At 37.8% G+C, this 14725-nt stretch overlaps 1 protein-coding gene across 3 annotated transcripts; it reads right to left on the bottom strand.

Annotated features, from left to right (window-relative positions):
- Positions 1–1907: 1907 nt before the first annotated feature.
- Positions 1908–14710, bottom strand: ATXN3 (ataxin 3). 3 transcript variants are annotated; one of them, XM_065750910.1, is made up of 11 exons: positions 14544–14705; positions 12016–12180; positions 11532–11576; positions 9824–9909; positions 9304–9370; positions 7282–7369; positions 6913–7045; positions 5782–5957; positions 5322–5445; positions 4537–4625; positions 1908–4167 (listed from the first exon to the last, which is right to left on the bottom strand). In XM_065750910.1, the coding sequence occupies exons 1-11, from the start codon at positions 14565–14567 to the stop codon at positions 4073–4075; spliced, it is 1092 nt and encodes a 363-aa protein (XP_065606982.1). In that variant the 5' UTR covers positions 14568–14705; the 3' UTR covers positions 1908–4072. The 3 variants fall into 3 exon arrangements, with proteins under 3 accessions (XP_065606982.1, XP_065606989.1, XP_065606996.1); XM_065750924.1 differs by lacking the exon at positions 1908–4167 and having other exon boundaries at positions 4568–4625; positions 5284–5445; positions 14544–14710; XM_065750917.1 differs by lacking the exons at positions 9304–9370; positions 9824–9909.
- Positions 14711–14725: the final 15 nt, after the last annotated feature.

The following is a 14725-nucleotide window of genomic DNA, read 5'->3' as shown; positions in this document are numbered from 1 at the left end:
CTCATGTTTTCTGATGTTTGAATAGCACAAAGAGCTCAAATATAGGAGGAATAAGCCAGTATTGTATCAGATTAGCTCCAAGGCCAGAAAACTTTGACAATTTCAATTCATATCCATAATACCACACCCAACAAGAATTGCATTCAAGCATGACTGTTTCACTTCTTCATCCTGTCCTCGTTACAAAACCATGGGAACAGTTTATAGAATGATGTTAGATAGGTTCCACGTTAAGTCTGTATCACTCATTCTCCTACCTCTTTGATTTCTATAAGCAGAAGGACACAAATAGCATCAGATGGATTGTGAGGAAAATAGTAAACATCTGTCACATGAAGTCTGAATTCCCTTTAAGTATCTTACTGTAACAAAGTAAATAAATAAATGTATTCTCTTTACAATAGGACTTCGGCCTACAGCTACAACATGGGAAAATCCCACAAAACAAAACCCTTTCAGTTTAACTAGAAATAGGCTCTGAATTAGTAAATGCCACATTTATCAGCATGGTTCAATGAGAAGTGTTCAGCACTAAAAGAATGCACACAAAGAAAACAAGATCAGCTTTTTATTAACAACTTGGCAGGTCTACACATTTTGAGCTTCAGAACTGGGTCAAAAAATATGTTCTGTCAAGAATTAGTCTTTCCTGATGGTGCAATTGGCACTTTTAGCTTTGTTACCTCTGAACTGCCTGACTAGGCAGTTAAGCATACTGCACCAACTTGACACTCCTCTGAATGTCAAACTGATATCTGTACAGTGATGCTGTTTCAGCACAGAAAGAAACATGGTTAGCCCTGTGATCTGACTTACATATTTGTGCTTTTCAGGAACTGAACTTAATAAGCCTCACCTGTTAAAACACTTGGGTAAAAGTAACTTACAAAACAAGTTCAAATGCAAACCTCCACACTTCAGCGATTATTAAAAAAAATGTACCAGAGGTCAGTACTGGGGCCCATCCTATTTAATACCTTTACTGATAATTTTGATGAGGGAACTGAGTGCACCATCCGTACATTTGCAGACAACACTAAGTTAGGGGGAAGAGTCGAACTGCTTGAGAGCAGGAAGGCCCTACAGAGGGACCTGTACATCTGGGCAGAGGCCAATGGGATGACACTCAACAAGACTAAGTGCTGGGTCCTGCACTTTCGTCACAACAATCCCATGCAACACTACAGGCTGGAAAGCTATGTTGAAGAAAGGGATCTGGAAGCATTGGCTGACACTCGGCTGAGCATGAGCCAGCAGTGTGCTCAGGTAGCTGAGAAAAACAAGGGCATCCTGGCTTGGATCAGAAACAGTGTAACCAGAAGGAGCAGGGAGGTGAGCCTCCCACTGCACTCAACTTTGGCAAGGCCGCTCCTCAAGCACTGCATTTAGTTTTGGGCCACTCTCTGCAAGAGAGACATCTGAGCCCTCAAGTATGTCCACAGAAGCAAGTGAGGTGTCTGGAACACAAGTCTTACAATGAACATCTGAGGGAACTGGGATTTTTTTTACTCTGGAGGAGGTTCAGGTGACACCTTATTGCCCTCTACAACTCCCTGAAAGGGGGTTGTGACAAAGCTGGGGTCAGTCTCTTCTCCCAGCTAACACTGATAGGATGAGAGGAATAGCCTCAAGTTGCACCAGGGAGGGTCAGATTAGATAGCTGGAAGAATTCATTCTCAGAAAGAGTGCTGAAGCATTCAAACAGGTTACTCAGGAAAGTGGTGGAGTCACTGTCCCTGGAGGTGCTAAGAGAAAAGGCAGATGTAATACTTAGGGACACTGTTTAGCGGGCAACATTGGTGGATGGACTACATGATCCTAATTAGAGGTCTTTTCCAAGCTTTATGATTATATGATGTAATTGTCACAGGTTAGTTAATGCAATTCAAGGGGATTTTTTAAAAAAATTTAAATATAGGACCACTACACTACATAGCTACAGAAATTATATTTTTATGATACTCTTGTAACAGAAGATAAAAGGTCCAAGTTCAAATACTAGTATCAAGTAAGTATTAACAAGCTCTGCCAGCCTATATCTATTTATTAAAAGGAGAAACATTTTAAGGTCAGTTTATGGCACAACAAAGGAAGGGAATTTAAAATTGTGGATAATTTGCAAACAAAGAAATTACTCAGTGCTTTACATACTCCTGTTTTCAGTTTCATATAAATTTCAATCAGAAATCTACATCCTGAAAAATATAGCATTTCAAAATGGCATTTGCACACAAGTGACTTCTCAATACTATTGTTTGGCTGCATTTCTTCAGCAGTTACAGAGATTACATGTGCACAATAGAATTATTTACAAAACAAAAATCTTAAATTTTAAAAAGTAGTGCTGTCATGTCAAAATTCACATCAATCTACACATACCGTCAGGGGAAATTCAGGAAAACAGAATTCAGTATACTTCTGCATAATATCATACTCTAACCTATCAAGAAGCCATTGCTGTAAACAAATATTTACTGAGAGGTAAGAGCCCTTTCAAGTAAGTACTACTTGATGCTGAATGCTTCCATCTAACTACCATTCAGTTCATGCTAATTTTAAATGTCACCATTATGCAATGATACTACACTGATAAAGAAATTTAGGTTTATTTTCAAAAGATTGTTCTTAGAATGCCTGCACTAACTGTTGATGCATTGAATGCGGCTTACATACTGTATCTACGACATATTTCCATATAATTTATATGTAAACAGAATTTGAATTTCAAGCACCATTTATTAAAGTGAAACATCAATTTTTGCACTAAGTTGAAAGTCAAGTTTGGTCACCCTATCACACACTCATCCTGGGTATCAAAACAAACGCATTACAACCAACAGAGTAAGCTATCTCCCATTCTTTGCTCCCTGTTATTTTTTTTTCTCTCAGCATCAGAAACAGCACGATAAAAATTTTAAGGTGCATGAATAAAGGCCATTCCTGAAAAAGCTACAACATTCTGACAGACAGTCAAAAAGCATTTCAGAAAGAGCACCCACACAGACATAAATATTCATTCTTAGGAGAGCTACTTGCACAGAGGTCATTTCAGACTGCAGGAATGCAACTTAGGTATGTGGCACTGATTTTATGGCACACAGATCTTCCCCATTCTCCTTTCTCCTAGACTCAGTTACAGCTCTTTGATACTGAAAGGCCAGAACGAAGGGTTGAGCTTGAAAAGGAAAAGATATTGGAGGAGAAATATAAAATAAAACCTGCTTAACCCATTGTGATACTTTCATGATAAAAAAAAACAACAACAGTGGCTTAACCAGAAAAGAGTATTAAAAAACCCAAACCTAACATTAAAAGAAAATAAGTGAGTTATTTATCAAAGGACAAAATGGCAAAGCAAAAACCCTACCTCAAACATGAACTTGGAAACTACAAGCAAAAACAAAAGTAAAACCAGAAAGTGTTAGAAGGTCAGAAGTACTCTGGAATCTTTCAGTGAATGTCATAGTCTACAGTACACTGGAGATTTTCTGTTTAATTGCCAAGCAATACACTTAGAGATTTTTGTTTCTCCTGCAGAATGGGTCATTTCAGAAGTGGATAGCAGGACCAAAAAGCTGACATCTAGTCACTCAAAGAATGAATCATAAAACTAGTTACCTAAGATAAACAGAATTTATCTTTTTCTCCCCATCTGAAGATGTTTCCCTATACCTAGCAACTTATGAACACAACTTATTACTTCCATCTATTTTTGTACTAGTACAGAAAAAAAACTTGTTGATACCAGTTTTTGGCACATTTTGTGTTCTCTGCAGAATTTTTCAAAACAGTTTTTTTTTTAAATGTAAGTTACAGCTGCTACATATATATGTTTGATCACGAGTAGTTTCAGTAATTTCAATACCGTTACTCTCATAGTAGGAGTACTATGGTTTTTAAATTAGAGAGAGCTTTTTGGTATTTGCAGATTCCCTCTAAACTCTGAGCTCCAGTCAACCTTTCATCCTTGCTTCCATAACTCTGAAATGAACCCTGCTCGTGCAACATCCACACAGTAAAAATTTAATGGAGACATAGTGTTTTGACAGCAGAAGGGAAAAAAATTATGATGTCATTTCTTCTCTTCTGTACTCAAGTGGTTTCTAGCAGATTCCAGGGACATATTCATAGCTGCTTGAAGCATGTCTTCCTCACTCATATCACCTCCTAAAGAAAACAGATGTATATAAATTGTAATAAATGCACAGATTCAGTTCTCAAGTGTAGTTACCTGCTTTCTTTTTTCTTTTTGTCCATACCTACCCTGTCCCAGCCAAGCAACAAAGAGCAAAACCAGAACTCTAACAGTCTAATAGTTCACCCTGGAACAGGGTATTGACATTCACAACAAAACAGACTTTTCAAGAAAGTGATCCTTTCCCTCACTGTCAACAAGAGTAATGGCTTACTATTGCACAGTCTGAACTGCAGCTGGGTCAAAAATAAGGCAGGGAAGGAAAGTTAGGAAGTACTGCACAACAAAAGGGTAAATAAATAATATATTTCAGTGTTGGAAATAAGTTCAAAAAACAATACCTGGATCAGCTTCCAGAGTGCTTGAGCTTATAGTTGGTTTATCATGCAGGTTCAGGGTCAGATCTTGCTGCTGTAGCTGCTGTTGCTGCCTGAAATAATTAACAGATTTATAGAAGAATAGAATTAACATCAGTATGACTCCTATATGAAGTCTATCTCATTGTTAAGGAAGTGCAAGAGTTAGATATCTAAGCTGCTGTTTGGAAGATTAACCCACCCATACTATCTAAAACCTCTTCAATTGTTTGCTAAGTTTCAAATGTCCCAACATGATATTCTAGATTACACTCCTATTTTCACAGAATTCAGGCATTCTGCATTACTATCCTCTCATGGATATAAAAAAAACTACCTCTTTCTATCTGTAGCACTCCTCCCTTATCTGAACTTCCTCCATCACTGGGAAATAGAGACAAGTAAAGACTACAACAAGACCACAAATAATATATTAAGGCAGCACTTCCAAGAGGAAAAATGAAGCATCCACTAGAAAATTTCTGTGAGATGTTCACTAGAGACAGTTACCAGAAGTCTTAGAGGAAGAGTATTTTTCTTCAGGAAAATAATTACGGAAATTATTTTCAGCAGTAGAAATATTCTGACATATGTATTTGCTTTTCTTTCTTAAGGAAGGCACAGGAATAGCAGAATTCTAGTACTACTATGAAAACAGGTTAAGGGTTAAATTAAGCTGGACCTCTATGAGAAACCCACCCAGAGCCCAAAAGCACTGAACAAGACATTTACTTCCAAATGCAGTTTTAGTTTTCTATCGGCTACTTTACTTTTCAAAATATGCTTGTCTTCTCCTGCGCAGATCTTCTGATGAAAGACAGTCTGTCTGACTCGTGTGTGGCAGCTGAGAAACATTCTGTGGTAACGAGTTTGAAAACTCACTTTGACGGCTACCTAAAATCAGAAAAAGCCATATCATACTGATTACAGTAAAATTACAGCATAGCTTCTTTTCTTAAAATAAAAGCAAGAATTGGTTCTTTTCCCTCCTGCCACCTTATGCCTACTTGCTCTTGCCTCCTAATGATCAATGTTAGTCTGGAAGTTGTAACTTTTCAAACAGCACTAAGGAGATAGCTACAAGAAAGTCTGCATTACCCTTCTGTGTCTCAAAGCCAGTCTTTTCAGAGCTCGAAGCATGCTGTAAGCAACTGACTGAAGCTGGTTTCAGTAGCTGCTAAAACATGAGCAACATGAACACAGCAAGTAAAACTGAAATAAGCACTGTACCTTGCATGCTGAGTTGAATGGCTCTACGAAGATCAGCTTCTTCATCTTCCATATCGATTTCCTGCCTACTTAGAGCCAGAGCTCTTTGAAAATTCTCCTCATCTTCATCTAACATGTTTGTTCCTTCAAAAGGATGGCTAGCTTCTATTGCTTGGTCCACATCACTTCTAGGTAGCCTGCAAAGTTGATACATTTATGACATTCAAATTGTAATTGCTTACTCCTATTGTGAGATTTAAAGCAGTTTGTGTTGATTTAACTCTATTTTTTTGAACTTCAGCAGAAAGTGATAATGTGATAATCAGATAAATATTTTCTTATTCCTATGCAAAAAAAAAAAGCTTGAAAGAACTGCATGTATAGTTTTCAGCCTTAAAAATGAAAATGCCAAAACCATATATACGCTGATGAAAATCAACTTCACCGAAGAAACTTCAAAAACAAGAGTGTATAGAAGCTATCATTTTATTTGAACCTATTACAAGTAAGACAGTTATACCCACAGGTGAAAGTGCATATGGTCTCTTCCTCAGGAATCTTTGATGAGAATACTATTATATCCAGTCCTCTGTGGACTATATGTAATTTCACATCACTGCCAAGTAGTTTACTACATTTATTACATTGGTTTACAACACTGTGGTTTACTTTATGAAGTGGAAGAAATAATAATGAATTCATTCCTCTAAATTAATTCTTCTGAATTCTTCTGTCATATAATATGTAATATTTCTTTGGCTTGTTTGGGCCAGTTATCTCAGTTCTGTCCCCTCCCAGCTCCTTGAGCCTCCCCCTATTCCCTCGCTGGCAGGACAGCATGAGAAGCTGAAATGCCCTCGGCTCTGTGCAACACTGCTCAGCAACAACTAAAAAATAAAAAAAATCAGTGTGTTACCATCATCGTTCTTCTCTTGAAGGCAAAACATAACATCATGCCATACACTATGAAGAAAATCAACTCCATCCCAGCTGAAACTAGGTCATCTACTAATTTGGTTTTATAGTGTGCAACAGAAGACACTGAACTCGAGGTACTTCTAATTACACCTTAAAGGGATTGTCTCCATGTAGGCATTAATCATGGAAACAAATCATACAGAATATTATTAAAAGGAAATCTGTTTACCTTACCTCTGGTCTCTTGACTGTGCACTCTCTTCTCCAATTAGCTTTGGTCGCTGCACCTGCTGTACTCGAATCATCTGCAACAGCTGATCAGCCTCACAGTCTGGCAGGTCACCTTTTACTACAAATATGGAATAACCTGTAAAGCAGAAATTGTAAGTCTACAGCATTAAGCTGCATGCATAAATTATCTGAAATGCAAACTTATATGGAATACAATGATGAGCATTTTATTAAAATATAACGCTCAAACTCTCACTACAAGAACTCGGGTTATTTCACTATTTCAGTAACAAAACTGAATTCGTAAGTTCTAATTAATAATGATTTCCTGCTTTTAGTTAAAGAGATTTTACATCTGAAAGTTACTATTACCTTCCTGTTGTAATTGTGCCAAGAAAAGTGCAAGGTATGTATCTGATATTAGTTCTGGACCCATCAAGAGAGAATTCAAGTTAAACCACTGCAATTAAAAAAAAAGTTTGAGAGAATAAATTAGCATAAAGATTACTCAGTAAGGCAAACAGACTAAAACACAAATCTAAAGATGGCAGAAGAATCACTTTAAGCACAGTTGTCAGAGATTCATGAAGAAAAAAAAGTTCCAAAAGTTAAGATTGTATCTTAATACGTTAGATACAGGAAACAGAAATTGAATTCTTACTACTATATTAATTAAACACACTGCCTTTAATAGATGATGATACTGCAAACTACTGTTTACATCTCTGGGAGATGACTGTTGAATTTAAAAACTTAGAAAAATTAACTTAAAATTGAATATGCTGGTTATACAGCATCACGTTACAACATGGGTCACTCGAGATAAATAAATATACAGATTATTTCCAGATGCCAAAGACAATTTGCTATCTATAATACTTCCACTAGGGAGAAAATATTCAATACATATGGCAACATGGTGTACCTGCTGTAATCCATCTACACAGCAATCATTTTTAAGACTTTTTTTTTTTTTTTATGTTCCATACCCATTCAACATTACCCAATTTGAACAAGACTATACCATTTCACACAAGGGTTATATATACTTTATCACAAAAAGGCATTTATCTGCCCAAACTGCCAGATATGCAGTTTTACACTTGCAGTTACAGCCATGCTGTAATTCACCTGGCAAATTCACAGTTGACTATCTACCATTCGCAAATTGTCAGCCAAAAGCCCCTTTTCCACTACAATGAGGTAATGAAAACAAACAGCATAGGAGTGAGGAAAGAATAAAAAGGTTATGTAAACATAAGTGACAGACTACTAACAAACTTTTAGGAGTATGGTTTCATGAACTAACTGTGCTTTAACTGTAACAGAAAAGAAGAAGGTAAAGGCACTAAGTCAATCTGTTTTGTCTCTCTCAGAACCTTGTATTTTCTTTGTTTGGCTACAAACCATGTGAGAAAACAATATACACCCCCCTCCATTTAAACATGTTTTACGCTAGAGTGGTATCTTAAGTAAGTTTCAGCTCACATGGCTATCATTCTAAAAGGGAGCTTATGCAACCCTTTAAAAGGACATTCACCCTTTCAATTTCAAATACACAAAAAAAAAATGCCTGTAAACAACAATCAGCCAAACTCTGAAACTGCACCAGAACTGTGAAGTTTAGTTTGCTTATTCACAGGCAAAATTAATACTCCTTTTAAACTGGATGACAACATCAATAGTCACCACCTGGAAAATCAAATGGGTAAGACAATTTCTACTTGGTCTTTTAGAATTTAAAACCTGATTTTATGGGACACCAAACCAACTAATTTATGCTGTATGAGAGCTTTTATGCAGTATGATCCAGAACAACAACTGGCCACTGAAATAATACTGCACTGGTATTACAAGAGATCTGTGTGTGATTTGTGTTATTATATAGGTATGATGCATTTGTACAGCCATCCTTCACCTTTATAGCTTTTTCCTGCTTATAATACAGCCACTTCAGATAGAGTTCTACAAGTGAAAAGTTTTGATTCTACCTTCCCCAGCCTGATCCTTTATTACCTTATTATTACCTTAAATACCTGCAACAATTAATGTTCATTACTACAATGGAACTTTAAAATTACTTTTTTTTTTCCTGTTTTTTCCTCACATAGAAAGAACAAGAGAACTTAATAGGGCACAAGGACTTCCCCCGCTACAATTTCCTATAGGACAGGTTCATCAGGGAATTGATCTTAATATGTTTCCCTAAGCTAAAATTCAGGGGAAGCTGCCTGACATTTCCGTGATATAACAAACATTCACTCATTTCTTAATAATTACTATTAAATCCAATTGCAGAAAAAGCCTGCAAAAGGCCAACACATGGTCTACTTGAAACCACTTCTTCCACCCCCAGTCTGAAGTTAATTTTTAAATAAAAAAAGACAGTGTCACCTGTTTTCCTAACTTTCGAACTGTAAACCAGTGTTCCTTATAATTACAAATAAATGATTTTTCATTTCTGTAAAAAGAAAAACAAAAGGTATAGATAAAATTAAATAATATTGGAGTGCATATTAATGTTTTAAGTTCTTTGCCACCACTAATTTAAACTTACAAAACAAACTTTTAGTAATAAAGCTGTTGATTTGATTCTACAGAATACTCATACTGCTTTTATAACTTATATTTATGAAATTGTCTTTTTCATCACATCAGCATTACTGAAACCTCATATATCTGTGAGGCCACAGATACTGAGATGTCACAAAGGCACAGAAGAGAGGTGCTCATATACACCCTCAAAAGAAGAAAAAAATCAAAGGATCAGGGTGTAAGAAAATAAACACTAGAATGCAACAGAACTTAAATACTGATCTTAAAGAAACAAATTACTGATTTGCAGTATTTTTCCTAAAATTAAAGGAAACTGATAAAAAATAACCTTAACAATAATCATAACAGAAAGTCTTACATAGGGTCGATCCCAAGCCTCTGATACTCTGGGCTGTTGAAGAGGATTAGTTCTAAACCCCAAACTTTCAAGGCATTACTTATAACCTGTCAAAACAAACAGATGAACAAAAAAAAAAGCAGCACTTTTTATGAGTCACACCTATCCAATCCAACTTGAGCAAGAGCATCATTGTAGCCAGTACAAACACTTAACATTGTTCTCATAAAGCTCTGATCTCAAGATCTTGCAGGGAAAATTAGGAATTGCATTATTCAAAGCACCACCATCATCAATCTACAAGCAAATTTAACATCCCTACCATATCTAAGGGGGAGTAACAAAGCTTTAATTTAACTAAGACATGTTAATAAACTTACTGCTCCAGTCAAAGCTGTAATTTCACCTCCCACAGATACCACCTATGTTGTCATTCCTCTCTTCTCCATGTACTGCTCTGTCTGCCCTCTCCTTGTAGTTCAATGTCATCTATCCCCACAGTAACTATTTGGGATTTGCACCACTGGAATGTCACAGCATTAAGTCAGGTTCATTAGTATTGGTTTACTGCTAGCATTTTTAAGGTTGACTACTCAGCTGATTTTAAAAAGCTGTCCATCAATGTTTGCTGATCAATCTGAAGGCTTTGAATTTGTTTTTACTGTACAGCAAGTACTGTACTTCTAACAAAATCCTGGAAGTTACTATGTCTTAAGGCTTTGAAATAAGAATTTTCTCAACTTTTTACTATTTTTAAACCAACAATTCACTTTCAGTCAGCCAACTATTTAACAAGCAAGCTAAGAAGTGGCAGGATGAAAGGGTACAGAATATAAGGAAGCATTACTTTCAGCTTCAAGTTTTGCAGCAGCACAATCAAAAATACATAAACACTAAACTAACTGTTAACTGTCATACAGCAGAAATACAGTCCCACCCTAACACAAATGCTAAGGAAGAGAGAGGCTTTCAAGGGATTTTGCAACACTGAAAAGCACCTCAGAAAGCTAGAGACAGCCAAAAGTGCAAAGTTTTGCTATCAGCTCCAGTCTAGACACAAGCCCCAGTTTGGTGATTGATACAGCTTTTTTTTTGTTTTGTTTTTGTCCTGGTTAAAGTATTTCCTAGTAATTATTTTCCCATTATCTTCCTTTAAAAGGAAAACAAACAAGCAAATAAATAAAAAACCTCACAATTCTACAGTGCTTTGAGAGAACTATAAAAACTAGAACACAGACACTGCAGCTTCTCCCATTCTGCAACTGACAGCAACAACCCTGTAATGTCTGCCAAAGACTTTGCAGTCTATAATTCGAGAAGACAATCTCAAGTGTCTTTTTTCACCTGTAGCCCATAAAAAGCAATCTGGAAAGCAAGCTTATTGCTAGCAGGTGTGACTTCACAAGTGAGGGATTCTAAGCTTCAACTCTTTTATTTAAAGGCCCAAAAACTGAATCACAGTATCATAGAATCACTCAGATTGGAAAGGACCTTCTATCAAGTCCAAAAACAACCAAACCATACTACCCTTAAAACAAACCACACTGCCCTACAGAACAAACACAAGTCACTACTGCTCTTAATGTAATGTACACTTAAGATTCAGAAGTCCAACCCATTAAGCCTATAAAATAGAAACTAAATAAGAGTTCAATGTCATTTAAATTATATGGCAGCACACGCACTCCAAAAAGAAAAAAACAATGTGCCAGTACAGAGCAATGCTTACTTGAATTGAGAAGAATCCACTGTCATCCATATTTACAGAAGGCTGCTGCTCAGCGTGAGGTTGATGGAAGGAAAGTAAAAAGTTGTGGAAACATAAATGTTCAGAAAGAATTTCACTTAAAATAAATGACTGTACATACATAAAACAGCAACTAAACATATTCCACTCTATGCTGACTGTAACACCTAGATTTGCATTCTCATTAATAACTCAAACCTTTAAACTGCAAACACTTACTGCTTAAAGCACTGACCTTCCTGCCCTTAAGATGATAATAATGTAGCTTCTTGGAGAAGTACTGTAAAGCTGTACAACGAACATTTTAAAACCTCAAACCTGAAATGCCCGAATGGAAATATCAACAACCTTGCAAAACATCTCCACTAGGAAATGAACCTTCACTAACTATGAAAGCATAGCAGGCCTTTGCTACGCAATATTGGATTTTAGGCAAAGATCAAACAATGTCAAGATAAAATGTTACCTGTAAAAATGTTCTATATTCTTCACTAGAAACTCCTCCCTCTGCCATTCTCATTCTTTCTTCCTCATCCAACTGTTGTGCAATGGAAGATAACTCAACAGGACTAAAATACTCTCCTTGTAGCAAATTATTCAGACAGTGCTGAGCACATAACGAGCCTTCTTGCTAATGTTGGAAAAGGAAAAAAAAATAAAGTCAAAAGCAATAACAAATAGATGTTAATGATGTGCTCTGCAAAAAACATTCAATGATTTTATTCTGGAAAACTTCCCTTCTAGCTCCCACCTTCTCAGAATACTGTATTCTTTCCCAGATTTGTTGCAGTGTGAGCTGTAGAATACATTCTTCCACTCTATAAATTTGACAGTAAAAAAGAAATTAAAAATGATATTTCCTGGAAGAAAATAAATTCTAAGTGAAAACGTTTAGGAAAACAGTGTAAAAATTGCCTACAACTTGACCAAGTCACACAAGTATGGATTTTCTCCTCTTTAAGTCATCACCATATGAAAGACACGGTCTTTGTTAAACTTGTGTTCCCTGCCATGTGTGCTTATCAAAAATCAGGCTCAAGGAAAGCAGAGCATTGAGACTCTGAAAATAAAGGGGACATTACAAAAGGAAAATTAGTTACCCATGAGAAGCAATCTTTCTCTAAAAAATAACTAACCTACAAGTGTAAGACAAGTTGAAAATCAGTTATAAAAAGCAGCTTTCCTCTTTGTTTTAATTGGTGTTTATTTACTTTTACACAAAGAACATGCATTTGTCCCATGCACTGAAATCAAAACAAAGTGCTTAAAGAATGAAATCCAGCCCTGCACCTCTGCCAAAACCCACGGGAAGTAAGAATACAAAAGCATGCCTTGTAGGAATATTCTTTAAGTGTCCAGACTTCCAACATACAAGTCAGGTGCACAAATCTCCTGTGGTTTTCCTTACAGCTAGAGCCCTGAAACTTCAGACAACGAAACTTTCTGAGGGTGCCACCACTCAACCAAGCTCTGAGTTAAAGCTGGACCAGCTGTACAGCCAGAGCACAATGTAATTTAAAAACCTCATCGCCCACAGCTTCTCCAGCTCATGCTCATCCCACAAAAAGAAACTTCAGACTAAACAGAAACTCCTGTCCTGCTGGGGGTACAATCCTGCGATACAACTGAAACATGGGAACCTGCTTAAGGTCACAGACTTTTTCACCATAAGCATATAATTAGAGACAAATCAATCCCAGGATGTCCTTGGAAAAAAGAGTCCCATTTCAAGCTTAATCCCTAATTTGAAAGGGACTTTCTGTATTTGTCCAGAAAAAAATCATCTAAAAACTAAGATTCTAAAAACTAAAATAACAATCTGTACAGTGCTGAGAGTACATAAACTGACCTTACACTTTGTAATTAATGTGAACTGCTCTATTTTTGTGCAGGGAATACTGTATCTTTCCATAATCTGAAATTCCCTCCCTGAAACCTATCCTGATATCAACAGCAGCCCTGCTTTCAGTGGTTTCAATCACTCAGATCCCTTCAGAGAAAAGGACAGTTTTTTTTACAATAGGGGCTCAAATCTGCAGTAGTCCTATTTCTTGCTAATGTCATCCTCCCATTACAAACACAGCACTGCTTAGGGTTTTGCTTAGTTGAAGGTACACCAATTCCTTGAATCAAGAAATTGAAATGATCAAGCGTACAACAGTTTATTAAAAAACTACAAAGCAATTTACTGATAAACCTTTTTTTCAGTTGCCATGCTGGCACATGAGAGGCTTAGCCAAGACAAAAGGAAGGTATGCACTCTTGGTTAGAAGTCATTTTCTAGTTCCAATTCGAAGGTGAGGTTACTGCAGCATAGGTTATAATGGCTGAAATCCAACTCTTACCCTTGGAACAGCAGCTGCTTGGCACAATAATGCTTGCCAAGTTTTGCTGCCCAAATACAGCTTGAAAGAACTGCAGGTTCTACTAATGATTTAAAAATAACTCCTAAAAACAAAAACAGAACTATACAGACTATTCTCTATTTGTTAAGTAAACCAAATACTATGCATAAGAACAATGGATAGAAACCGCTATCACCTACAACGCAATAAAGGCGCAGAGACATCGCCAAAGTACGTGAAACAGAGAACTATACTGTTAATAACAGAGCGGCACACGTAGCTCGTACGTGCGAGCCCTGACAAAGCGCAGCAGTTTCCAGAAGGATTTGTTCTCCAAAACAGGAAGCACCACGGACACGCGATGCAGGCCGGCCCTAGCAGCGAGCCGCTCCCTACGGCCGGCACACCCAGGCCGGCAGCTTCGGAAACGTGCGGTGCTCGGCCTAGCTGCACCAGGCAGGGGGCACGGCACGGCACGCCCCAGGGGGACCAGGGCTGCCCCGCGGGCAGTACAGAGACCAGAGACGGGAGATACAACCACCACCCCCTCAGAGAGCAACCTCGCTCCCTCCCCGCTCAGCGATCGAAAGCGCCGCACCCGCAGGGCGCCTCACAGAACCGCCAGAGCCCCCAGCAACCGCTCACTCACCCGCTCGTGGAAGATCGACTCCATGTTTATTGTCAACGGCACGGCCTCCGTCTCACATGACCCGCGCAGCCAATCGCAGCTCGCCTCCGCGCGGCCCCTCTGGACCAGGCTGCCGCAGCGCCCCCCGGCGGCCGGGAGGTCCCGCCAGCTCAGCGACGCCCCGCGCCTGCCCACGCTCTGGA

The sequence above is a fragment of the Cyrtonyx montezumae genome, unplaced genomic scaffold (assembly GCF_038088225.1).
Source record: "Cyrtonyx montezumae isolate F1298 unplaced genomic scaffold, pur_monq_1.0 scaffold_10, whole genome shotgun sequence".
NCBI classification, from domain to species: Eukaryota; Metazoa; Chordata; class Aves; order Galliformes; family Odontophoridae; genus Cyrtonyx; species Cyrtonyx montezumae.
The sequence above is the reverse complement of the archived record's forward strand: the minus strand, read 5'-3'. Positions and strand labels throughout refer to the sequence as shown.